Below are 25,785 nucleotides of genomic sequence, written 5' to 3'. Positions count from 1 at the left end.
GAGACGGGAGCTCTCATAAGCTTGTAAGCGGAATTCATCAAGTTCATTGAGTTGCAATAACCGCTTTTTTCCACTCAATTTCAAATCCATGTTAAGCTCCTTAACCGCCCAATATGTGATGCGTGCATTTTATATAGGTATTTTGTACTTTATTTTCACGCATTTCAATGCATTTTGTGTGGTGTTTGGCTACAAATGTCCGATCCCCCGAATAGTTCAGTGCGCGAAACAGGAATTGTGCGCTGAAAAGTACTCGATCGAGTACAATTGTGTTCGATCGACTCCTTTTTCTACTCGATCGAATGGGGACTTTTTGATAAGTGTTCGATCGAGTACCTAACGTACTCGATCGAGATGTTTTAGCTTAGATTTGCTCGATCGAGTTATATAAAAGTCCTCGATCGATTATTTAGCTATTATACTCGGGATTTTTATCCCGTGATAGGTTTAGTTTTGTTAATTTTCACTTCCCTATATAAGGGAGTCGTAATTAGGTTAATAGACACTTCTTCTTTTACCTTTTTAATATTTCTCTTTTCTCATACTTTCTACTGAAAATTATTTCTCTCTTCCCTTTAATCTTGGCTTTGCTTAGTGGAACGATCTTTACGCCGGATTGCTTGAGATTGTAATCACTTTTCTCTCTTAATCTTAATCTTTTTGTTTGTTTGCTTTAAATTCTTGCTTTCTCTCTTTAATATTCCTGCCCTAATTTAGTTTATGCTTACTCATCTTTATTCCATCATGCTTTTGATTAGTATGCTCATAAATATTATTGTTCACACCATTAGTAGTATGAGTAGCTAATTTCTTCTATGTTAGGACTAGGGAATCCATGGTAGGATTGTGACGATGTAGCGAATAGACTAGATGGTTTAGTTGTGAGAATCTGTCCCCATAACAATATAACTGTACACAAATTTAGTTGAATGCATGCTTCTAAATTACATTAATCTGGTTAATTTCTTTCCTGGATCGGAAGATTGGAATGAACAGACCTGCTTTGAACATTAGACTACCCTAATGAGGACGGAAGTTAAGTTAGCGGAAATATAGGATAAAAAGTGGACCGGAAGGACCTTTTCTGTATCCTTCTCATAGTGGATTGTCTAGGCTATTTGCAATTGAGTCGATTGACTACCATGGTGAGCCGAAATCCTGGCATACTTTCTCTTATTTGAACACTCTTATCGTATTTTCTCACTTTTATTGCTCTCACTTTATTTCTCGTTCCCTTAACTTTTAGTAGTTTAGAAAATCAAATACAAAACCCCCAATTGTGACTTAGATAGACGGACTTACAGATAGATACCTTGCCTCCATGTGGAGATCGACCCTACTTATCACTAGCTTCCGTTAATATATTTAGGTTTATTTTTGGTACAGAAACGACAGTATCAATATGCCTTTTGTTCCATCTCAACGGGAAGATGGCACGCCTTTCCATAGACAAACCTATATGGTGAGGTACCAATAGGTGTCTTATATGCGGTACGGTAAGCCCACAAGGTATCATCGAGCTTCATATTCCAATCCTTTTGTGACTTTGCAACAACCTTCTCAAGTATGGACTTGATCTCACGGTTAGAAACCTCCACTTGGCCACTAGTTTGTGGATGGTAAGCCAAGCCTCTTCAAATGATAGACTCCATATTTCTCCAATAAGGCATAAAGTTGTTTCTCACCAAAATGAGTACCACGATCACTAATGATCGTTCTTGGAACCCCAAACCTTGGAAATATGATCTTCTTGAATAAGTTGATCATGGTACGAGCATCATTTGTTGGAGTAGCAATTGCCTCTACCCATTTAGAGACATAATCAACGGCGACCAAAATATACCGATTCCCTTTTGAGGAAGGAAACGGTCCTTGATAATCAATACCCCAAACCTCGAATACCTCCACTTCCAAGATACCATTTAAATGCATCTCGTGCCTCCTTGATATGAAACCCGTCCTTTGGCAAGCATCGCAAGCCATCACGAAATTTTTAGCATCTTGGAACATAGTTGGTCAGTAGAAATCGAATTGCAACACCTTTGCAACGGTCTTGGATGGTCCATGATGACCACCATAAGGAGAAGAATAGCATATTTCTAGCACCTCTTTCACATCCCAATGTGGGATACATCTCCGGAATAGCCCATCGGAGCAATGTTTGAACAAATTTGGATCGTCCAATAGGAAGAACTTGGCATCATGTAAGAACTTCTTTATTTGTTGATATGAAAGGTTGGGTGGAAATTCTCTTACAACTAGATACTTGGCTATGTCCGCATACCAAGGAGTATTGGCTTCCAACATTATCATCAAAACATCGTCGACGAAGGAATCATCGATAGGTAACTCAATACCTCCATCATTGAACTTCAAACGGGATAGGTGATCGGCAACAACATTTTCGGCTCCATTCTTGTCTTTAATCTCAAGATCAAACTCTTGAAAAAGTAAGATCCATCGTATTAACCTTGGCTTAGCTTCTTGTTTGGCTAGGAGGTGCTTTAGTGCAACATGATCGGTATGAACAATGACTTTTGAACCGATCAAGTAAGAGCGGAATTTGTCTAAGGCATAGACAATGGCAAGTAGCTCTTTCTCCGTGGTGGCATAGTTGATTTGAGCCGCGTCCAAGGTTTTGCTAGTATAGTATATAGCATGGAGAACCTTGTCCTTTGTTTGTCCTAGAACAGCACCTACCTGTAACACCCCAAGTTATTGAGAGTAAGGTTGTCCCACCACTACTACAAATACAGGCTATAACAACGGTCAAAAACCGTTGTTATATAAAAAAGCGGACGTTGTTAAAGCGTCCGTTGTAAAAGGTTTTAACAACGGTTGGTTTTCTTAAGGAAACCGTTGTTAAAAATATTAACAACGGTTTTAAGTATAAAAACCCGTTGTGGAAAGTGTGACTCAATTTTGGGGGGAAAGTTATAACAACGGGTTTTAATATAGAAAACCGTTGTTATAACTAAAGACAACGGGTTTTTTTATAAATAACCGTTGTTGTTTGTTCTTAAAAAATAAAAAATTAAATTAAATTAAATATTACTAGATGCATGCATAATTACGGCCCGTTAGAATTCCGATGCATGCATTATTACTGACATCACTGTGCATATGAACGGACAATATGGAATGAGAAGGGCTAGTAATAAGATTTGAAGCAGCATTGAGAGATATGATGATGCTTATGGCACAACTTCCTAACATATATATTAATTAAAAAACAACTCAACCCACACATTGCTTAGTATAAATACATTGCATTATCTCAACTAACATTTCCATTATCTCAATATATACATCTCCAAACCCTAACTGCTAAAACAAACTCTACTTAATCTTTCAAAACAAACTCCAAAAAACTCCAACAAAATGAATGATTTCATCCTTAAGACTCTTACCATGATCGAGAACAACAACAGCTTCATCCGCCGGTTCCTCCATATTGAGGAAAGTTTCAGAGCTACCTTGCGAATGCTCGATCCGCACGAAGCACGCCAAAGAAGATGGCTTGACAGAGCGGCGACGATTGCGGCTATATGACGATATAGCAAGAATCTGACAACGGAACCTCAAATAGCCAAGGAGGAGAGGACGGATACGATAGAGGAGAATAAGATCCTCTATGAAAATATAAGAATTGCATTTTTATATATGTAATTTTTTTTTTTAATTTATGTATTTATAAATATATATATATATATATATATATATATATATATATATATATATATATATATATATATATTATGTTTATCTTGCTTCTTCATCTTGCTTCTTCATTGTTTTACTAACTAATTATGCGAACAATACTTAAACAAATAACATAATGGTCGATAAAAACACATACATGCAAAAGAAATAAATAGAAAAAGAAAATAATGACGATGAAACTAACAGTGACGGCGAGATTTACCTGATAAATACAGAACGTAAGAGACAATGAAATCAACAGTGACGGCGAGAAGATAAAGCAACGATGAGAAAGAGAGAAAGAGAAAGTGTGTGTTTTGTGTTTGTTTGTCTGCTGTGTTTGTGTTTGTGTTTGTGTATTAAGGGTTGTGTTTTGTGGTCACAGCAGACTTGTTTGTGTGGTTTATAGTATGGAAGGTATTGACAACGGTTATTAAACAACAACCGTTGTGAAATATGTTTTAACAACGGTTGTAAAAAACACCCGTTGTCAAATATGTTTTAACAACGGGTTACAAAAGTAACCGTTGTGATTACTTTTCACTAACTTTGCGCCAATTTTGCGCCAAATTATTAACAACGGTTGTGCATGTGTGACCCGTTGTTAAAACTAATAACAACGATTTTTATAACCATACCCGTTGTAATTGATTTTAGTAAAATTCGCGCCATACATTCTACAACGTCTATTGTGATTTTCGTGAATAATCGTTGTTAAAGGGGCGTTGTAGTTGCCTGGATTTGTAGTAGTGCACATCAGGAAATTGAGGAGGTTGTGATATATTTATAAGGGATTCCACCCACTACTTAGTAACAAGGCTTTGTGCTTTTGGGCTTAAGTGAGGACAAGTAATGGGCCCAAAGGTACGTATCCCATCTTATTGGGTCGTGTTATGACCGTGGTGGGTCGGGTTGTTATAAATGGTATCAGAGCGACCATGCGACCGTGTGGTGAGCCCGTGGTCGGGAGTACCTGGGTCACACACCTAGCGGGGGAGGATTCCGGGCTTGGCTGCGGTCAAGTTGGAGGCACAATGAGGACGTTGTGTTCTTTAAGTGGGGGAGATTGTAACACCCCAAGTTATTGAGAGTAAGGTTGTCCACATCGGGGAATTGAGGAGGTTGTGATATGTTTATAAGGGATTCCACCCACCACTTAGTAACAAGGCCTTGTGCTTTTGGGCTTAAGTGAGGACAAGTAATGGGCCCAAAGGTACATATCCCATCTTATTGGGTTGTTTTACGACCGTGATGGGTCGGGTTGTTATACTACCGCATAGTCACTTGCATCACACATGAACTCGAATGACAAGTTCCAATCCGGTGATTGAATAATAGGTGCGGAAATCAAAGCCTTCTTGATCCTATTAAAAGACTCAAGACAATCGTTAGTATACACAAAGGGAGCATCCTTTACAATAAGCTCTGTAAGGGGTTTTTCAATCTTAGAAAAATCATTAATGAAATCGCGGTAGAATCCCGCATGGCCTAAGAAACTCCTTACACTCTTCACATTTACCGGTGGGGGTAATTGCTCAATAACTTGGACCTTAACACGGTCCACTTCAATTCCTCTTTCCGAAACAATATGACCAAGCACCACTCCTTCATTCACCATGAAGTGGCACTTTTCCCAATTCAACACCAAGTCAACCTCTTCACAACGCTTCAACACTTTAGACAAGTTAGCCAAACATGCATCAAAAGAAGAACCATAGACACTAAAGTCATCCATAAACACCTCCATGAGAGACTCGATAAAGTCGGAAAATATGTTTATCATGCAACGTTGGAAAGTGGCAGAGGCATTACAAAGACCAAAGGGCGTTCTACGGTAAACAAAGGTACCATAGGGACATGTAAATGTGGTCTTCTCTTGGTCATCCGGGTGAATGGGTATTTGAAAGAACCCGGAATAACCATCTAGATAGCAAAAATAATTGTGACATGCCAACCGCTCCAACATTTGGTCAATAAAGGGCAATGGGTAGTGGTCTTTCTTAGTGGCTAAATTTAGCCTCATGTAGTCAATGCACATCCTCCAACCCGTCACAATTCTAGTTGAAATTAATTCATTTTTATCATTTTTTACTACGGTGGTTCCCCCTTTCTTAGGAACCACTTGGACCGGACTCACCCATTTTGAATCGGAAATTGCATAAATAATTCCCGCATCCAACAATTTAAGCACTTCCTTTTGACCACTTCTTGCATGTTAGGATTTAGTCGTCTTTGACCTTGGACACGTGCTTTATGATCTTCCTCAAGATTAATTCGGTGCATGCGAAATTCGGGGCTTATGCCCTTTAGATCGTCAAGTTTGTATCCAATGGCTTTCTTGTGAGACCTTAGGACATCAAGCAATTTGGACAATTGGCTCTCATTCAATTTAGCACTAAAAATTACCGGACACATCTCCTCATCATCTAGAAAAGCATACCTCAAATTGGAAGGAAGAGGCTTAAGTTCGGGTTTTTGTACCTCAATGTCTTGAGGTGTAGCAACCAAACCTATAAAGTGTGAGCTTTCCTCCAATGATAGCTCTTCTCCATCCAATTCTTGCTCTAAAGCATCAATCTCCTCATTTCCAATCTCATCATCACCTACAAAACATTCTAATAGCAACAGTGCCTCCAAGGGATCTTTAGATAAAGATCGAGGTGTAGAGTCTTCTATAACAATGTCAACAACATCCAAAATGTCAATAGAATAACAAGACTCTTTTATCATGGGACTCTTCATGGCACTATTCAAATTATATGTGACCTATCGTCACCCACTTCCAATGTAGTTTTACCATTCTTTACATCAATTAATGCACCAGCGGTATGTAAAAAGGGTCTTTCCAAAATGATTGGGATTTGGGCATGTTCGGCCATGTCAAGAACAATGAAATCAACCGGAATAAAAAACTTACCAACCTTAACGGGAACATCCTCTAAAACTCCCAAAGGGCGTTTTATAGAACGGTCCGACATTTGCAATGTGACACTAGTACATTTTAAGACTCCCATGTTAAGCTTAGCACAAATAGAGTAAGGTATTACACTCACACTAGCACCTAAATCGCATAAATCTTTATCAATTTGATAGGTTCCAATTGTGCAGGGAATAGAAAAGCTACCGGGATCTTTTAACTTAGGAGGGGACTTGTTTTGCAAAAGAGCACTCACCTCGGCGGTAAGAGCTATTGTTTCAACCTCGTTAAAAGTCCTCTTCTTAGTTAAAATGTCTTTCATGAACTTGGTGTATGATGGAATTTGAGTGATTAATTCGGTAAAGGGAACGGTTACTTGGAGATTCTTCACAACTTCCATGAATTTACCGAATTGAGAATTCTTTTGATGCTTTGCCAATCTATGAGGGAATGACACTTTAACTTTTTCCGGTACTTTTGCTTCAACATTTTTATTTGGAGGAGCATCCTCCACATCCTTGACTTTCTTCTCAACAACAAGTGGATCATCCATCTTCTTTGGTGCTTCTTCACTTTCTTTACCTTTTGGAGAAATCTCCAACTCAACAAGTACCTCCTCATCTTCTTTGGGCATGGATGGCCCATCATATTTCGTACCACTTCTTAAGGAGATAGCATTAATGGTAGCATGTGGTTGCTCACCTTGAAAGGGTAGTTGACCCCTTTTCCTTGAAGAGCTAGATGAGGCAACTTGAGCCATTTGTTGCTCCAACATCTTGATCGCGGCATTTTGAGCTTGCTCATTTTTTTGAATTTGAGCCAACAATTCCTTTTGCATTTGGACTATCAAGCCCTCAAGCTTACCTCCCCCTTGGTTGTTTTGTTGGGGATTTTGTGGCGGGGGTTGGTTTTGTTGGTAATTGTGTTGTGGTGGCCTTTGTTGATTTTGATAACGCGATGGAGGATTATACTTTTTTTGTTGAGGAACATAGGCATTTTGTTGTGGTGGAGGTTGAGCTTGAGGATTAAGCACATTGTTACTTCTATAAGACATGTTCGGGTGAAATCTTATATTTGGATTATATGTGTTTGAAAATGTACCCGGTGGATAAGAAGTTTGTCTTAAAGCTTAAAAATCATTTACCTCTTCAATAAGAGCTTGGCAATGAGCGGTGTAATGACCCGCACCTCCGCAACCGTCACAAACAATAATTTGACTTTTTGAAGACACGACATTGAGTTGTTGTATGTAGGGAATCTCTAGCATCTCTTTCCGCCAATTGTTGTTGGAGTAAGGCAATTTGAGCTAGCAAGACGGAGTTGTCGGAGGATTCTTCTTTACCTTTGAGTGGCACACTTCGGAAATTGACATATTGTGCATCATGGACCGCCATAAATTCGATCGTGGCATGAGCAATATCGGTGTCAATTTGATCAAACCGCCCATTGTTGGCGGAATCAAGAATCCTTCGGGACTCGGCACAACATCCATTGTAGAATGTTATAGCTAGAAACCAATCATCTATCCCATGATGTGGGCATTGGCTTTGTAGCTCTTTGTACCTCTCCCAAGCTTCATATAAGCTCTCAAGAGCTTGTTGACGGAATTCGGTGATTTGGCTCCTCAAAGTTTGAGTTTTCTCCGGTGGAAAAAAACTTTTGGTATAAAGCAAGAGCCAATGTCTCCCAATTGGTGATTGCCATGGTGGTGCGGTCAAGGCTATTGATCCAAAACTTGGCTTTGTCCTTCAAAGAGAAAGGGAAAAGTATTTCCCTTATTTGGGCTTGAGTGACGCCCGTTTGACGGATCATGGAGCAATAATCGCAGAAAATTTGTACATGCAAATTGGGATCCTCCAAAGAACTTTCCCCAAATTGCTTCCTCTTCACAAGGCTAATAAAAGCCGGTTTGATCTCGAAGTATGGCGCGGTAATTTGAGTAGTTGTGATACTGGCCGGATGCATGGCTGTGGCGAGCTTTGAGTGATCGGAAAGTTTCACCATCTTTTTAGTAGTAGATGGTGGTGGTGGTGGAGATGATGAACTTGAAACCTCCTCCTCTTCAAGAATTTTTAGGTCGTCTAGATAAGACTTTCTAGCACTTTCAAGTTGTTCAGGAGAAGCGGCTTCTTTCACTTCTTTCCAAAAACGTCGTCTTCTCCTAAAGGTTTTCTCGGGATCGGAATCCTGTGAAAGTAATTCTCCACTACGAGAGGACCTGGGCATAAGACAACAATTTCTAGAAAATGATAAGTAACGGTCTCAAGGAACAAGTGTTCCTTAAGACAAAATAAAACAAGATAAAAATCGACAAATCAAAACGCAATAAAACCGTACTCCCCGGCAACGGCGCTAAAATTTGATAGGATTATCGTGTACCTATGCAAAGATAATTACCCTAGACACAAATTAATGTAGCAATAGGGGTCGAACACAAGGAGACAGGAATTGCGTTGTGAAATGCTATGTAAATATTTCTATCAAGATCGATTTCGTTTTGGGTTTGTTTGTTTAGTTTGATGACTAAAAAAAATTATGATGTAAACTATATAATAAAAGGGAGTCTAGGAGAGTCGGGTCACACATGCAAAGGTAAATATACGATCATGTTAAACTCGGTAATAATATCATTGTTAGTTGTTTAGGGCTAAGAGACACCCACCTTACAGCATTAGTGTCAACCATAGACCGGGTCCTAGAGAAACTCTCGTCCATGACTAGGTCATCCTACTACACATGCTTAGTCTAATTCAATTCCGTGCCTCTCGACTTTAGAACGAATGAACAAACTTAATCGATGCATAAGGCCTTTTAAACATATATTAAACATGACGATGTAAACATGTGATAGAAACAATTGGACAATATTATTATCAACCTATTTTAACATTTTATATATTTGATCTTGCATGGCTTCCCTATCTCCTAGACTAAGGAAATTTAGCTACTCATATTAAAGTGTAATCTATAAACTATGTTGAATAAAAGGCTAAACATGATTTTAGATATAATATAGACTAAATGATATAACATGAAATGTGAGATTAAACTAAGTGGTAGAAATGAAATGCTAGCGATGTAGTTATGAAACGTAAATAGAAATGTAAACTAAATAAACAAGAATAAGAATTACCGAAATAAGAACTAGAACTTGAATTGAAAAGAGAACCAAATGCTTGAATTAACTTGGAACCAAATGTTTAACAACTACAAGCTTGACAATATTGAAAACAAGTATGAAAACTAATGAGAGAAATTATGCTTAAGGCTATTGTAAAGTGTATGAAAGACGTAAGAATGAGATGATCCTTGGATGCAAACAAGTCCCCTTTATATAGGAATTGGAAGTGAAACGTAAAGAGCCTAAAGACAGACAACCCCGATCGGGGTTGCCAGCCCCGATCGGGGGCGTGTGTTTCCGGATTAATTCTCTTAATTCCTCGATTAATTGCTCGAGGAATCTCTATGTTTATGTTTAATGCTCCTTAATCATCCGGTAATGCTCTAAATTCATAGCATCCTAAGCTTCTTGGTATCCAATGCTTTCCACCTTGACTGGGACTTGAATTTGGGCTTGACTTTAATTGTTGGCAATATTTGCATTACACACATTGGTTCATCAATTTCTCCATGCAAAACCCACGCAAATACTCCATGCTAGTCCAATCTTGTTCCTACTTAGCTTAGTGAACTTGGTGTATGCTAAAATGATAGGAAAAAGCCTCTAAATGCTTAGATTCCTACAAAAATGTAACAAACACAACAATACACCTATAACACAAGATTAGCTCACAAATATACTATTTAAAGTATGATAAACAATAAAAACAGAGCTAATATGGGGGATAAAAGTATATATAAAATGAACACATCAATTGAAAACAGAAAAGGAATGAGAATGTGGGCATTGGGATAGAAGGAAGTATATGTTGAATTTTAGGTGGAACAACAAAATCCTAAAACTTGGAAGACATATACCTAGTTCTAGAAGACTGCCTAGGTTTAGAAGGTACAGTAGTAGAAGAAGGAGATGAATTTATAGTATTGTTATGATCAAAAAATATTAAAGGAATATCAGTATTACTGACAAGGGAAGAAACTGTGTTGTGAGTAGGTGAAGTGGTACTTGAACAATGTGATGAATTAGAAACTTGAAGAATATCAGGAGAGGTTGTATTGACAAAGGTAGGTATATAATCATCTGCATCATCATCAGAAGTGGTAATAGGGGTAGGAAAAGAGGTAGGATCATTAAAGGAACTGGTCTTTGACAAATAAGGAAATGTGGATTCCTAGAAGACCACATCTCTACTCACATATATTGAGTGAGTTTCAAGGTCATAGAGCTTAAAAGCTTTCTGGCCATAAGGATAACCTATGAAGATGCATCTTTTGCCCTTAGGAGCAAATTTATCTTTGGTAGGAGAAAATTTTAAGGCATAACACTGACAACCAAACACTCTTAATTCACTATAATCAGGCTTCTTTCCCATTAAAACTTCATAAGCAGACTTCCAACCAAGCACTAGAGTGGGAAGTTTATTAATGATATGTGTGGCAGCTAAGAGACTTTCTCCCCAAAATCTTTGGGCAAATGAGCATGTAATAACATAGCCCTAGCAGTCTCCACCAGGTGCCTATGTTTCCTTTCCACCCTCCCATTCTGTTGAGGAGTACCTGGTATGGATTTTTGATGCATGATGCCTTTCCTAAGCATTAGGTTAAGACAATACTCTTGAATAAGTTCAGTGTCATTATCACTTCTTACAGTTTTGACACTAGACTTATACATATTAGTCACCTGAGCCAAAAAACCTTCAAAAATAGAGGCAACCCGAGTCTTGTACTTCAGTAAAAAAAGTCCAGGTAACACGAGAATGATCATCAATAATAGTGAAAAAAATAATAAGCGCCAGTTATAGAAGCTGTCTTGTAAGGACCCAAAGATCAACATGTAGTAAATCAAAACAATGAACGGCTCTACTATCACTTCTATCAAAATGAGTCTTATGTAATTTGGTCTGAGTAAAAGTGTCACATTCATATGATTTCAATCCTTTACATTCAGACTCATCTATACACTGCATCTTAGCCAATGAAGTATGACTTAATCTGGCATGAAGTAAAGCAACACTAGCATGTCTCTTACAATCTAAGGTATTATTGCAATTACATTGATCACTTGCAGTCTTATTGACAACATTATGAACTGCAGGGTTAGGAATCATAGAAGAATGCTGTAAACTAGACAAGGCTGTAGTAGAATTCTTCAGCTTATATAAACCCCTTTCTTGAAAGCAAACTGCCACAGGACAGCTAGAAAGTGGGTCCTGTATCACACAATGATGAACATGAAATTGAATGAGAAAACCAGTAGTGATAAGCAACTTCCCTACTGACAGCAAATTGTGCTGAATAGCAGGAACATAGAGAGCATTATGCAGAACAAGAGATCCATTGAGTAAAGAGATACTGCCAGTCTGTGTAACTAATTGGATGGAACCATCAGGTAAACCTATCCTAATTGGAGTCTTTAAATTGTGCAATTTATCAAACAAAGCAGAATTGCCACACATATGGTCAGTAGTACCTTAGTATATTATCCACTCAACAATATTATCAGCATTATCAGAATGATGTGCTAATGAAATACCTGTAAAATTGACTGAGTCATCAGAATAATCCAGAGGAGATTCTTGCTTGGCTTGTGCCATTTGCATCATCTGATTATAGAAAGTGGTCAGTAAAACTTGATCAAAGTACACAGGAGTAACAAGTGCTCCTAAAGGTGCTTGAGAAGCAGAATCCATAGAATGACCCTTGGTAGAAGCTACATTAGCACTATACTCAGGTGCTCCCTGATAACCAGATGCAAAACCTCTGTGGACAGGAGCTCCCTGATAACTAGATACAGAATTCTCAGCAGGCATAGTGGAGGCATTATTAGCAGAAAATCTTGCCAAGAATTTCTCCTTTAGCTCAGGATGCTTCACAAAACAAGTGTCAATTGTATGTCCTTTCTTCTTACAAGCTGGACACCAACGATCATCAGGCTTGAGCTTTTTAGGATCTCTTTTCCAGACATTCCAAGGCTGCTTACCATTGGATTTATTGAAAGAATTCATTGCACTGGAATTTTGATGGAGATTAATCATATTTGAGATATTTTTCCGACTTTCAACTTACTGAACAATTGAGTAAGCCTTGTTGATTGGTGGAACTGGATCCATAGCCAGTATATTGGACCTTAAATTCTCATAAGTATCACTTAATCCCATGAGAAAAGTGACAACTTTCTCACGAGAAGCAATCTCAAGCAGTTTTTTTGTAGAGACAACAGGTACATTTGTCCATAGCACCACAGCAGTATTCAGGTAATTCTTCTAACACTTCAATATCATCCCAATGCCGCTTAAGCTTGTTGAAATATTCAACAATAGAAGCATTCTCTTGTGAGATGTTCTTTAATTCCTTCTTCAATTGATATAGAAGAGGAGCATTTGATTGACCATATCTTTCACATAGATCAGTCCATAACAACTTCGCTGACTTACAGGATGTAAAACCTTCTTTTATTGAAGGAGCAATGGAGTATAATAACCAGCACCTAACCATATGATCACACCTCATCCATTGAGGAAACTTTGGAGAAGTAACAGCAGGCATGGGAACAACACTTGTGATGAAGCCTTGCTTGTTCTTCGTGCCTAGAGCAAGAGCAACACCTCGACTCCAGGACAGAAAATTTGAACCATTAAAAGGAGTATTTGTCAACGACATGTTAGCGCTTTCAGAATTCGCAAGAAAAAGTGGATCATCATACAGATTACTGTAAGAAGCTTCACTAGTTGGAATTTCAGTAGAATGTGTCATTTTCGAAGAATATACGAAGGATTTTGAGAGTAAAATATGTTGTTTGTTGTGAAATGAAGAAAAAAGGAACAGAAAGATGAAATCTGCTGCAGAAATCAACAAATTGAACTAAGAAACACTGAAATCACAGAAATAAAACGAAAATTGCGGAAGATTAATGAACGATATGCAGAAGCAAGATGTTAATCTTGCTCTGATACCATGTGAAATGGTGCCAGAATGTATGTAACAATGGCGGCATAAAACTCAGGAAATGCCATTGATGAACACTGCAAGCTTACTAACAGAAAATGTGAAGTGAATTATAGAGAAAACAGAGAGTAAATAAACTTGTGAATGTATTGACTTAACTTATGATGAATGTACAAGTATGAGTATATATACAAGAAGGAGAGCAACTAACTAATTCTAGTCAAATCAGTTATAGCAGTTAAAGTTTGTTACAATCATAACAAACTCTCTAACAACCTCTAAAAGCTTCTATACAAATATCTAAAGAGGTTGATGAGTGGAAGCTTGGTGATGCAGTGTGAAAGTTGATGGATGTTTGTGCTGCTGCTGTGTGCTTGCATCATCTGACCCTGACTCACATGTTCAAATATACACACAAGCAAAACTTGTTAAAATGGGAGAGAAAGAGAGGGATTTGAGGCTTGTTATTTGGGGGTCAATCGAATAGGGCACCTTATAAAAATCAAGAGAAAATAGAATGTGATTCGGTATAACCTTTTGAACGGCTTAATTGAAGTGTATAAAGCACGGTTTCGGGATTTTAGGATCTTGGAACAGAAATTTTCGTAAATAACATCGATGGCTCGTCGGATCAGATAAACTAGCCACCCAAATTTTCAGGAGCAGTAAAGACATTTGAGTGTGCCAGTATACGAATAACCAGACTCGAAAGAAAATCAGATAATCATGAAAATCCTATTAAGACTTGTTATTCGGGGCTCGAATCGAATAGAGAAACTCTTGAAACTACCACGTACTCGTGACAAAAAAATGGGAGGAATAAAACGTGACCTAGTACAATCTCCCGAACGACTCAATTGAAGTGTAACCTGTTTTCAGGATTTCAGGGTCTCAGAACAAAAAAAGTCCGTAAATCATATGGGTGATTCCTAAGTCAGATAAAACGGCCAAACAAATTTTAAAAAACAGCAGCTGACATTTGAGGGTGTCGGTATATGATAAATAGCGTCGGGACCAAAATGAGCCGATCTTGAAAAATGGATTAATACTTATTATTTCGGGCTGAAATCAAATAGGTTAACTCCTAAACCAAAATTGGGCACATGGCATAAAAATCGGGAGAAAATAATGTGACCCAGTACAACCTCTGGAATGACCGAACGCCTCGTATTGAAGTATATAATACACGATTTTTCGGATTTCAGGATGTCTAAAAAAAATATCCGTAAATCACACAAACTGTTCCTCGGGTCAGATAGGACATTTGAGTATGCCGGTATATGCAATAAACGAGACTCGAGCGAAATCGGATAATTATGAGAAACGACTGATTAAGACTTGTTATTTGGAGCTCAAATCGAATTGGGTAGCTCTTGAAACGACTCTACGCACGCACCAGAAAAACCGAGAGAAAAAATACGTGATCCGGTACGACCTCCTGAACGACTCAAATTAAAGTGTATAAATACACGATTTTCGGAATTTTAGGGTCCCGGAACAAAAATGTCCGTAAAGCACATAGAATGTTACTCGGGTCAGATAAAGAGGGTCACACAAATCGGGTCACACAAATTATAAAGAGCAACATTGGAAATTTGAGGATGCCGGTATACTATAAACCCGATTCGTGTGAAAATCAGATAATCGTTATAAATGGATAAATATTTTTTACTTGAACCGATATCGGATACGTTAACTCCTTAAACGACCTCGTGCATGTGGTAGAAAAATCGTGAGAAAATAAAACTTGACTCCGTAAGACCTTCTGAGTGTCTCAAATTGAAGTCTATAAATACACGGTTTTCGGGATTGTAGGGTCTCAGAACAAAAATACTCGTAAATCACACATACGATTCCTTGGATCTGATAAAATGAACACACAAATTTTGAGAAGCAACAGAAGACCTTTTGAACGACTTTAATTAAAGGATACTCCTCAACTTTTTACTGCATTATCTTACGCAATAAAACCTTCTAGACGGCAAATTATATCCTGCTCCCAGGAGTAGGGAATAAGATACACCCATGGTAGTTATGGGCAAAAAAATAAAAAATAAAAATAAACTACCCACTTCATCTCTCACAGTACCTTTTTTTTTCTTTTCTAAATTACTCAATTTATCAAATTTAAAATCCTATTAACTTTATTAAATTCGTAGTTTTCTTTCATCTATTTGTATTCGAGTTTTATCAAATTTACAGTTCATAATCATCAAATTAGACCGATATTCGCGAAACTCAAAGTGAATATAACAGTGTCATAAAATGAATATCACATTACATAACACACGTTCATCAAATTACACTATCATATTCATTTAACTCAACGCGAATATAATAGTATCATAAGGTGAATATCACACTAAATACTACATATTCATCAAATTATATTATCATATTCACTAAAATCAAAATGAATATAATAATAACTTATGACGAATATCACACTTGATAAGACATATTCATCAAAATAAATGATCATATTCACTAAATTCTGAGTGAATATGATAGTGCCATATGATAAATATCACACTCGAAACCACAAATTTAATCATAAATAATGAGAGATAAAACATAAAAACTCATCAATTTAATTTACGGTATTATACAACTTTTAGGGTTTAATGTAATTTCAACAGAAACCTGATAAATTAGAATTTAATTAATTAAAACACGGAGTAATTTTAACACATACCTGATAAGTTAGAATTTAATTAATCAAAACTCGAATCAAGATTACAAAACTACTGTGTTGGATGGAAAATTAAATTTCATGGACGATTTTTTTTATAGAAACGGAAGACGTAGTTTGAAACAAGAGAAGAAGGAGTTTATGGAAAGTGATAATTGTTAAGAAGTGGGGACTTTTGTTTTTTTTTTTTTTTTTTTTTTTTTGTTTTTTTTAATTTTGGAAGTAGGAAGTACTATACACCTTGGTGTATGGTATAAGAATTGCTTCTAGACGGCCATGCGGCTCCTCTTCATATGAGCACAAGAGTCCTTGTCTCCCTCCCCTCCTCCAACTAACCGACCTTCCATTGACGTCCGACCTTACTCACTCCGCCGACCACGCACTGTACTATTACACCCTTTCGTCGGAAATCACAACTCGTCTGCCGCCGTTCACCTTCGCACAAAGTTATCATTTTTTATGTCAATGGTGTAGGCTGGCAATGATGGTTGACGATTGTGGTATAGGATGGTTGTTTATAGCTGTGTCATGGGGCAGTGGTTGCTGGCGGTAATGTATTGCGGTGGTTGATGGCGATAGTAGGTGGAAGAGGAAATGAGAGGAGATATGAATAAAGAGGAGAGGGAAAATGAGAGGAAAATAAAAGGGGAAATGAGAAGGGTATATGGTCAAAAGCGTACCGTGATAAGTAAAATTAACAGTACACATTTTACTCAACTAGTTCACACATAAAGGTGGAAGGTGTGGGCAGGCCAAGCCCGACCCAACCCATCTTCCTTGGTTGAATTTTGGTCAGTCCAGTCCGACCCATATCACCATTAGTGTCAGGCTCGGGCTTCCATTTTGAGGGCCCGACTAACTTAACCCACACACAAAAAAAAAAAAAGTCTTTGCCTACTCTAGCCTGCCTCATTACGAGCCGTACCTGGGCCAAACTTAAGGAAACACAGCCTGGCCGACCGACACGTTCCTTTTCCCTCATGTGGGTCATTCACGGCCAACCAGGCCCGGCCCACTGTCCAGCTCTACTTACACATTCACACTTTCTGTGATACTTAAATAAGTTTTTTTTTTTTTTTTTTTTTTTTTGGCACCTGTGATACTTTAATAAGTGAACTTTCCAATCACACTTATTTCGTCCTAATCATTTATTAGAACAAATGAATGAGACGGAGGGCCTACTTAGAAGTCGAGAACTTGAGCAATCCGAGGAATTAATAAAGATGACAAGGATGGATATTGGATCATCAAGATTCAAGACAGTATTCACATAAGTGAACCTAGTAAACTCTGAAAGCTTAAAAAGAACTCGAACATAACCCATTCATGGAACCATATTCAGATCATACATCTCAGGTTGGTTTATGCCAAAACTTAAAGTTACTGGATTTTTTTGCTGCAGTTTTTGAGTTTGGAAATTACATGTGATCTGATTTTGTTTGCTGTCTGCAGTTTAAACTAGCTCTCTGCCAATTAACAGTAACCAATAACAAAGCAGACAACTTGGTTCGAGCTCGAAAAATGTTGGAGGATGCTTCTCATATGGGTGCTAAGCTTGCTGTTTTGCCTGTAATGCTTTCTCCTGCCTTTTTCTTCAATTTTTTGTGTTGCTGAACTGAATTCTTTTTCATCTACTTTTCTCTGTTTCATTGTCGAAACTATAATTATTGTTTGTTTAATTCTATAATTTGCGTAGTCGAAATTAGTTAAACACAGATGCCAGATGATCAGATCAAATTAAATCTGGTTTTCCTTTGCTGATAAAGTCAAACGGTGATAATACTCACGATTTGGGTTGAATTTCCGTCAGCATCAGTTCAAATTTCTTTTAGTAGCTCTCTTACACCAAAATAATTACAGTTGTTCCAAGGATGTGCAATTGGCATTTTAAATGTAATTATGAAGACAAATTTAGTTGTGTTTCAGTTAAGTATTTAAGAACATATATATATATATATATATATATATATATATATATATATATATTTCAGTTAAGTATTCACACACGAGATTATGTATTCAAATCTTGGCCCCCGTATTTTTGCTTTCACGATTTGCCACTGAATAGAAAGCTTCATTTGTACACAGGAAATGTGGATTTGCCCTTACTCACAGGAATACTTCACTAAATGTGCTGAGGAACTAGACGGAAAGAATCAGTCACATTCACCAGCTTATTCTATGCTATCCAATGTTGCTTTTACTCAGGGGATCACAATCGTAGGAGGGTCGATTCCTGAGCTGCGAAATGGTCGATTATACAACACCTGCTGTATTTTTGGTCATGATGGACAGCTGAAAGCTAAGCATCGCAAAGTAAGCTTCACCAGTTACAACTTTCAATCATTTGTTCCTTGGCTGTGTACTCGTATTTGGCGCAGTAACAGTTAACCGTGAGTTCCTATGGTGGTTATTTTTCTGTGTGTTTTTTGTAGTTACATCTGTTTGACTATGATGCTGGAGAAGCTTCATTTAGGGAATCGGACTATTTCGCTGCTGGTGATAGCCCTACAGTTGTTGATACAGGTATCAATTCATGATGAGGCAATTTGGCAATTTGCAGTATTCCTAGTTTTTTGTAGTTACACCTGTATGGTCTGATCTACTAGCAGGTGTGGGACGTATTGGCGTGGGTATTTGTCATGATATACGATTCCCCGAGTTAGCCATGTTATACAAAAGAAAAGATCCAGGTTTTTCTACATCTCTTTTAATGTGAGGCAATTCTTGAATGCAATGATACAGTTACTTATGCAATGACAGGCGTCGACTTGATAATCTACCCTAGTGCATTCAATGTGAGCACAGGAAGGATGCTTTGGGAACTGGAGGCCAAAGCCAGGCAAGTCCCAACTTTGTATACTTCGAGGAGGTTGCCCGAATTGGCTTATCAATTAATTGAATTCTACATTTGTTACCTTTCAGGGCGGTTGATAACCAGGTGACATTTGAAACTCATTGAACCTCGTTCTTTATGGACAGACTATACCAGTAATGATGTGGTCAATGTTAGGTTGTTCATGTAGGTCTTTGTTGCGGTTTGTTCACCATCTAGAGATTCCGAAGCTTCTTACACAATATGGGGTCACTCCATGGTGGTTGGTCCGGTAACTTCTTCATCGTACTCTATTCTTAATGAACGTAAAAGTAGTCTAGTTTGTTATATCCTGGATTTGAATGATACAGAACGGAGAAGTAAAAGCAAGCGCCGGACACAAAGAAAAACTCGTGATAGCCGAGATTGATTATTGTGAAAATCAGCTTCAGAGGTGATTCTATCAAGCTATACACACATGAAAATATTTGTATATAAACCTACAAATGTTCGGAACTAATAATTTGCTGGTATTAAATTGTAGGGAACGTTTCCCTCTTCATGGGGCAGGGCAGGACAAGGTATACCAATTTCTCAGCAAATAACGGAGATAAGCCGGTTGAATCACAGTGAGACAAATCTCACGTCACATACACCACTCAGAGTTGTGGTACCGTTGGCTTTCACAGTTTCACGATAACGGTATCGCGGAGTCATACTCGATGCGGTCGTTGCAGATATATTGACTATTTTTCTAAGTGACTTTTATAGCTGTTATAGTTGTCTAATGTAGCTTTCGTATAATGTTAACGAGTATCGAGATTCCAAGGTCCCGGAACAAAGTTCTTTGGAAATCACACAAAAGGTTTTTGTCCCACATTGGTGGGGAACATCAATATTTTTTGATGTTTATAAGGCTTCCTTCACTTGATGGAGCAAGAGATTGGTCCAAGGAGGCTTTTGTGGTGAGTGTTGGGCCTGTGGGTTTGGGTCCAAACACACACACGCGCCCGCCCGGCCCGGCTCTGGCTCGGGTTTGGGTAGAGCACCTGCGGTGCGGGCCAAGGCCCTTAATTGTGGTTTGATTGGAGCGTTTTTTGGCTCCTAACTGCTCTATTATCGATTATAAATAGAGCAGCTCACCTCCTCATTTTACACACAGAAAATCTCACAATTCCTTTCTCTTCTTCTTCTTCTCTCTGAAAATGTTCTGCGTATAGTTTCTGTTCCGTTCCAAAGTCTTCTTACTTGGTGGTGCGGTTCGAAGGTCTGCAGTGTTAACCTTGGGGAACTACCGTGAGAGAGAGACGATATCCACCGCGGTCGTGCCGTAATAGTTTTCAAGTCAGTGGTTTTTTACCACGGCACTGCATATCTCTTACGATAAGTCTTTTTCTGTTTTCATCTTTCCCTAATTTTTTGCTGTCGGGTTTCATTGTTACGAATTTACATTCCAACAATTTGAAAACTATTAATTTTGTCGTAACAATGGCTGCCGTCTCAAACAAAATCCTGTCTGAATTGTCGAAATTGGAACCTTTAGACGGTATGAACTACAAAAGATGGTCTCAGAAACTGCTTATGTATTTTGAACAATTAGAAATCGACTATGTTTTGTTTTCTGACCCTCCTACGCTTCAGAATCATTTGCTAGTGTAGAGACTACCCCACCTTCGTCTACTGCTGTTAAGTCGAATGAGGAGTCAATTAAGAAACATGATAAGGATAACAAAACTGCTAAGTTCCATCTCCTTACTCATATGTCGAATACCCTCTTTGACTTATTTTCGGTCCATAAATCTGCTAAGACCATATGGAAACTGTTAGAGAAAAAATATGGGGCTGACGATGCGGGTAAGAAAAAATATGTTGTCGGGCAGTGGCTTGGGTTTCAAATGGTAGATGACAAACCAATTATGGAGCAAGTTCATGTTTATGAGAACTTGTGTGCTGATGTCACTAATGAGGGAATGAAACTAGATGAAATTTTCTTGGCTAATGTTTTACTAGAAAAGTTTCCCCCTTCCTGGAATGAGTATAGAAACCATTTGAAACATAAGAAGAAAGATTTGTCCCTTCAAGAGCTAGTAGGCCACATGAGGACCAAGAAGCTAATCGTCGAAAGATAAGTCACCAATTGTCTCTTACTCTTTGTCAAAGCCAATCTTGTTGAAACTGGTGGGTCTTCAAAAGAAGATAGGTTCAAGGGTAAGGGAAAGGCTAAAGGCTGGTCGTCGGTCAATCAAGGGTCGAATGCCAAGAAAGTGGTCAAGGAAATTCACCAAACTCGCCTCAAAGATCCGAAACCAAATCGGTTTGCTATGTTTGTGGGAAAACGGGTCACAAAGCTTATCGGTGTCCTCAAAAGAAAGTTCTTTGCTCAAGCTAATGTTCTTTGAAAAGGATGATATTATTCTTCTTTGTAGTGGTTGAGGCTAATCTGGTTGCAAATGCTAGTGATTGGATTACGGATACGGGGCTTCAAGGCATCTTTGTGCTAACAAGGATCTCTTTCTTTGAATTTGAAGAGGTTGCTTGATGGTGAATGTGTCTACATGGGTAACTCTTCTTCTGCACATTTATCACCGTAGAAAGCAAAGGCAAGATCTTTCTCAAACTAACCTCAGGGAAAACTCTTGCTTTAAATAATGTTTTGTATGTTCCTACTTTGCGTCGAAACCTCGTGTAATGCGTGCCTTGCTAAACAAAGTCAAAAGTGTGTGAAACTTGTTTTTGAGGCTGACAAGGTTGTAATGTCGCGCAATGAGGATTTTGTGGGCAAGGGTTATCTGTGACACCCCTCGATAGGGCATCAAAATAAAAGCGGAAAAATACGAGGTTTTTAAAACCTTTTTAAAAGCTTAAAGTGCGAAATCCACCATAAGCGATCAAACAAAAATGAAAAGAAAGATAATTAAGTTTTACAATTTAAAACAAGTGCGTTGGGGAAAAGATATCCCACGAATAAACACAAGTCTAACGATAGGTGAGTCTAAGCAACCTATAACTAAGGTCCAAGGGTCAACGTTCTCGCTAGCTCACACGTCTTCCCCATAATCTGCATCACAAACCCGTCATTCATGTAAACATGAACGCATACGGTCGGTGGGGAGTAACTCGGGTTCTCCCGGCCACCATATGTCAAAATGCACGTAAGCAAGAACTTAATTAACATATTGATCATGCATCATACTTGAATAATATGAACAAGGGAATATAAACGATCATCATAATGAGATAGGCATATTGCATTATATTAAACATGCATTCAAGGTAACCAAAACATGGATATGAGATTAGACATCGAATCATATGAAGAAGGTAAACAACGGATCAATTTAATAGAAAATACATGGATGGAAACCAATAGCCATTACTTTGAAAACCTCTTAACAACCATAGCACGGGACGTGGCTACTAATGTCACATTCATACTTATGGCTTACATCTCACCATAAGAACGGATGGGAACATCAATCCCGGCGATCATATCGCAACTAGGGGCTTACATCTCACCACTAGTATCCGATAGGACCAAGACACTCACAACAATCATAGAAGACGTGCACTCTCGTATATAAGAACACACCAATGACCGTAACAAGTAAGACATTTACAAAGGATTGACTCAAAACAAGACAACCCCTAGACTCCAACCTCCTGGTAGGACGACGATCATAATACGGTCCTAGTCTAAATCGGCGGACTCTCGGGATGGACGACACCCGATTCGACATACAATCCCAAATCGTATCCAAGACTCGATCCATGACACCTAGCCGTGCCCCAAGGTCGAGTAACCCCAAATCGGAACAATGGTACCTAGCCGTACCCCAAGGTCCGAAGAGGCGGAAGGAAGATAGCCCAACTCGGAAACAATGGCACCTAATCGTGACCCAATGTCCGAGGGCAAATAAATGAGGAATGTCGAGTAGTCACACAATGTAAACCGTCACACTCCGGTCACAAATACGAGTAACAATAGTTTGCATGAACATAACATCAATAAGTCTTATATTAACCAAATACCAATAAGGAAGAAGATACATGCATAAACCATTGATCATTAGAGGTTACAAGTGAAAAGGAGCTCACAGGGGACTCCCAGTAGGTCGATGGGCCAAGGCCATGCCGGCCACCACCTTGGGACAACAAGCCAAAATCAAAATTTAAATAAAACTTACAGTGCACTCCCAGTAGGTCAAGAGACCGGCCATGATCACCCTACTGGGACTACGACCAAATTTCCAAAAACACATAAAACCTTCATGCACTCCCAGTAGGTCACCCATTGGTCCACCCTACTGAATACAGCCAAATTTCAAAAAAACTCACAAAACCTTTAGTGCACTCCCAGCCGGTCACCCGGCTGGGAATACAGCCAAATTTCAAAAAAACACTTAAAACCTTCAATGTACTCCCAGTAGGTCACCCATTGCCAGTCCACCCTATTTGGGAATACGCCCAAAACTCAAAATCACCTAAAATCTTGATGTACTCCCACTAGGTCAAGAGACCAGCCGCGTCACCCTACTGGGACTACGAGCTTTCTAAAATGTGCTCAAAATTTTCGGGGATCTCCCAGTAGGTCAAGATGAAGATTTCGCCGTCCACCCTACGGAGTACAAACACGCGTATTCGATGCAAAACACTTCCAAACCATTTGAAACCAACAAAAATCGTTTCCCATCAATTGTTTACGTATCCTAGCATGATTCTAACTCGGAAAAACAACATATTTGAGCATGTGAATGAGAAATTTCGGATTCAAAAGATGTAGCATGATATTTTCATCCAAACATGTGAGAATTGCAAACAAGCATGATATTCAACAACCAAATTAGCACCAATCATGAAAGATACAACTTTTAACATTCATATGAGTCTAATACTACACAAATCACACAATTTTAACATAAAAGTCGAGTAACCCATCACCGTTACCTTTTTAGCTCTTAACCTCTAAAGTAATCGTCTCACAAGCAAGAATCCACTTCCGGGTCAACTAAACTTTCCCCTAAACATAAGAAAACACAAAATAAGACTAAAAATCGAAACTAGAAAAAGGGTACCATAGAGAGGATGGCTCGACAGCCCCAATAATGGAGGAAAGTCGGATCTTTTCTTACCTAGAAAGAAGGAGGGCGATGAGAGGAAGAGATAGGCGCGAAAATCACTTAGTTTGGATAAGAATTGAGCAAGTTATGGTGATTTTAGGGTTGAGAGCAAATGGTTAACAATGGTGGAGAGGTTGTTGGGGGAAATTTCAGAAATTAGAATGAGGGAGATGAAGTTGTGAGGTGTTAGGTGAGGGTTTTATGAAAAGAAAAGAGAAGGAGAAAAGGCCCATAAGTTATAAAAAGTCTAACAACTCAAATTGAGTCAGTCTCTGCTAGAAATTACGTCTCAAGCCCATTACAACTCAAGACGGGAAATATCATTATTATTATTATTATTATTATTATTATCCGACCAAAATATTTATTTCACATAACTTAAGCTTTAAAAATATAATATTTATAGAAATCATGTTTAATAATGAAATCAATTAAATTAAATAATTTAAAATATAAATAAGACAATAGAACGGTTAATTAAATTATATTTGCCAAAATGGAAAATTCGCGGGTGTTACATTATCTCTGTGGGGGTTTATTTGTTTTGAATGTTGATTCTCCTATCATTAATAATAATGCTTCTACTTCTGCTTATATTGCTGAGTCTATTGATGTTTGGCATGGTAGATTAAGTCATGTGAATGTTGATTCGATTAAAAGGCTCAAATCTATGTCGCTTATTCCTTCATTATCTTCAGAAACTCATGAGAAGTGTCCTAGTTGTGTCGAGGCCAAATTTGCTAAGAAACCTAGTAGACCTGTTACAACTAGACAAACGAGTCTTCTTGAGTTAATTCACACCGACCTAGCTGACTTCAAAAACACCATGAGCAGAGGTGGTAAACATTACTATGTCACTTTTATAGATGATTTTTCTAAATATACCAAAGTATATTTGCTTAGAAATAAAAGTGAAGATGAGGACATGTTTATAAAGTTTAAAACTGAGGTAGAAAATCAGCTTGATAGGAAGATTAAAAGAGTCAGGTCCGATCGAGGAAGAGAGTATGGCTCTGGTTATTTAGTAGATTTTTGTGAGAAAAATGGTTTAATACATGAAAAGAGCCCACCATACTTACCTCAATCGAATGGAGTAGCTGAACGTAAAAATAGAACTTTGAAAGAAATGATGAATGATATGCTTTTAAGTTACGCCTTTCGATGATATGTGGGGGGAAGCGGTGCTTTCAACTTGTCATATTCTTAACAGGGTACCTCATAAGAAACTAGACAAGACACCCTATGAGATGTGGAAAGGTTATGCTCCTAACTTAAGTTACCTTAAAGTGTGGGGGTGTTTGGCTAAAGTAGGCTTACCTAGCTTTAGGAGGCCAACCATTGGACCTAAGACTTATGACTGCGTTTTCATTGGTTATGCTCAAAACAGTTCGCTTATAGGTTCATGTCTTTAAGTGACGGGTCTATATCGAGGCTAGAGATCTTTGAGTTTTTGAGCGGTATTTCCTTTGAAGAAGGA

The 25,785-nt window shown here is 38.2% G+C and overlaps 1 protein-coding gene and 1 non-coding gene across 5 annotated transcripts; both read left to right on the top strand.

Moving 5' to 3' along the window:
• The first annotated feature begins 8,143 nt into the window (after positions 1-8,143).
• Positions 8,144-8,250, top strand: LOC141644690 (small nucleolar RNA R71). The gene has a single exon (XR_012544301.1). It is a non-coding gene; the product is annotated as a small nucleolar RNA R71 (small nucleolar RNA).
• An 8,388-nt stretch (positions 8,251-16,638) lies between these two features.
• LOC141643597 (omega-amidase, chloroplastic-like) lies at positions 16,639-20,087 on the top strand. Of its 4 annotated transcripts, XM_074452808.1 has the most exons (11): positions 16,639-17,057; positions 17,588-17,732; positions 17,829-17,945; positions 18,465-18,692; positions 18,812-18,902; positions 18,989-19,069; positions 19,140-19,218; positions 19,302-19,317; positions 19,403-19,483; positions 19,563-19,645; positions 19,736-20,087. In XM_074452808.1, the coding sequence occupies exons 2-11, from the start codon at positions 17,703-17,705 to the stop codon at positions 19,794-19,796; spliced, it is 867 nt and encodes a 288-aa protein (XP_074308909.1). In that variant the 5' UTR covers positions 16,639-17,057; positions 17,588-17,702; the 3' UTR covers positions 19,797-20,087. The 4 variants fall into 4 exon arrangements, 3 of the variants coding, with proteins under 3 accessions (XP_074308909.1, XP_074308908.1, XP_074308910.1); XM_074452807.1 differs by lacking the exon at positions 16,639-17,057 and having other exon boundaries at positions 17,514-17,732; positions 18,986-19,069; XM_074452809.1 differs by lacking the exon at positions 16,639-17,057 and having other exon boundaries at positions 17,568-17,732.
• Positions 20,088-25,785: the final 5,698 nt, after the last annotated feature.

This window comes from Silene latifolia, chromosome 2 (assembly GCF_048544455.1).
Source record: "Silene latifolia isolate original U9 population chromosome 2, ASM4854445v1, whole genome shotgun sequence".
NCBI classification, from domain to species: Eukaryota; Viridiplantae; Streptophyta; class Magnoliopsida; order Caryophyllales; family Caryophyllaceae; genus Silene; species Silene latifolia.
Note: the sequence above shows the minus strand (reverse complement) of the source record. Positions and strands in the feature narration are given on the sequence as shown.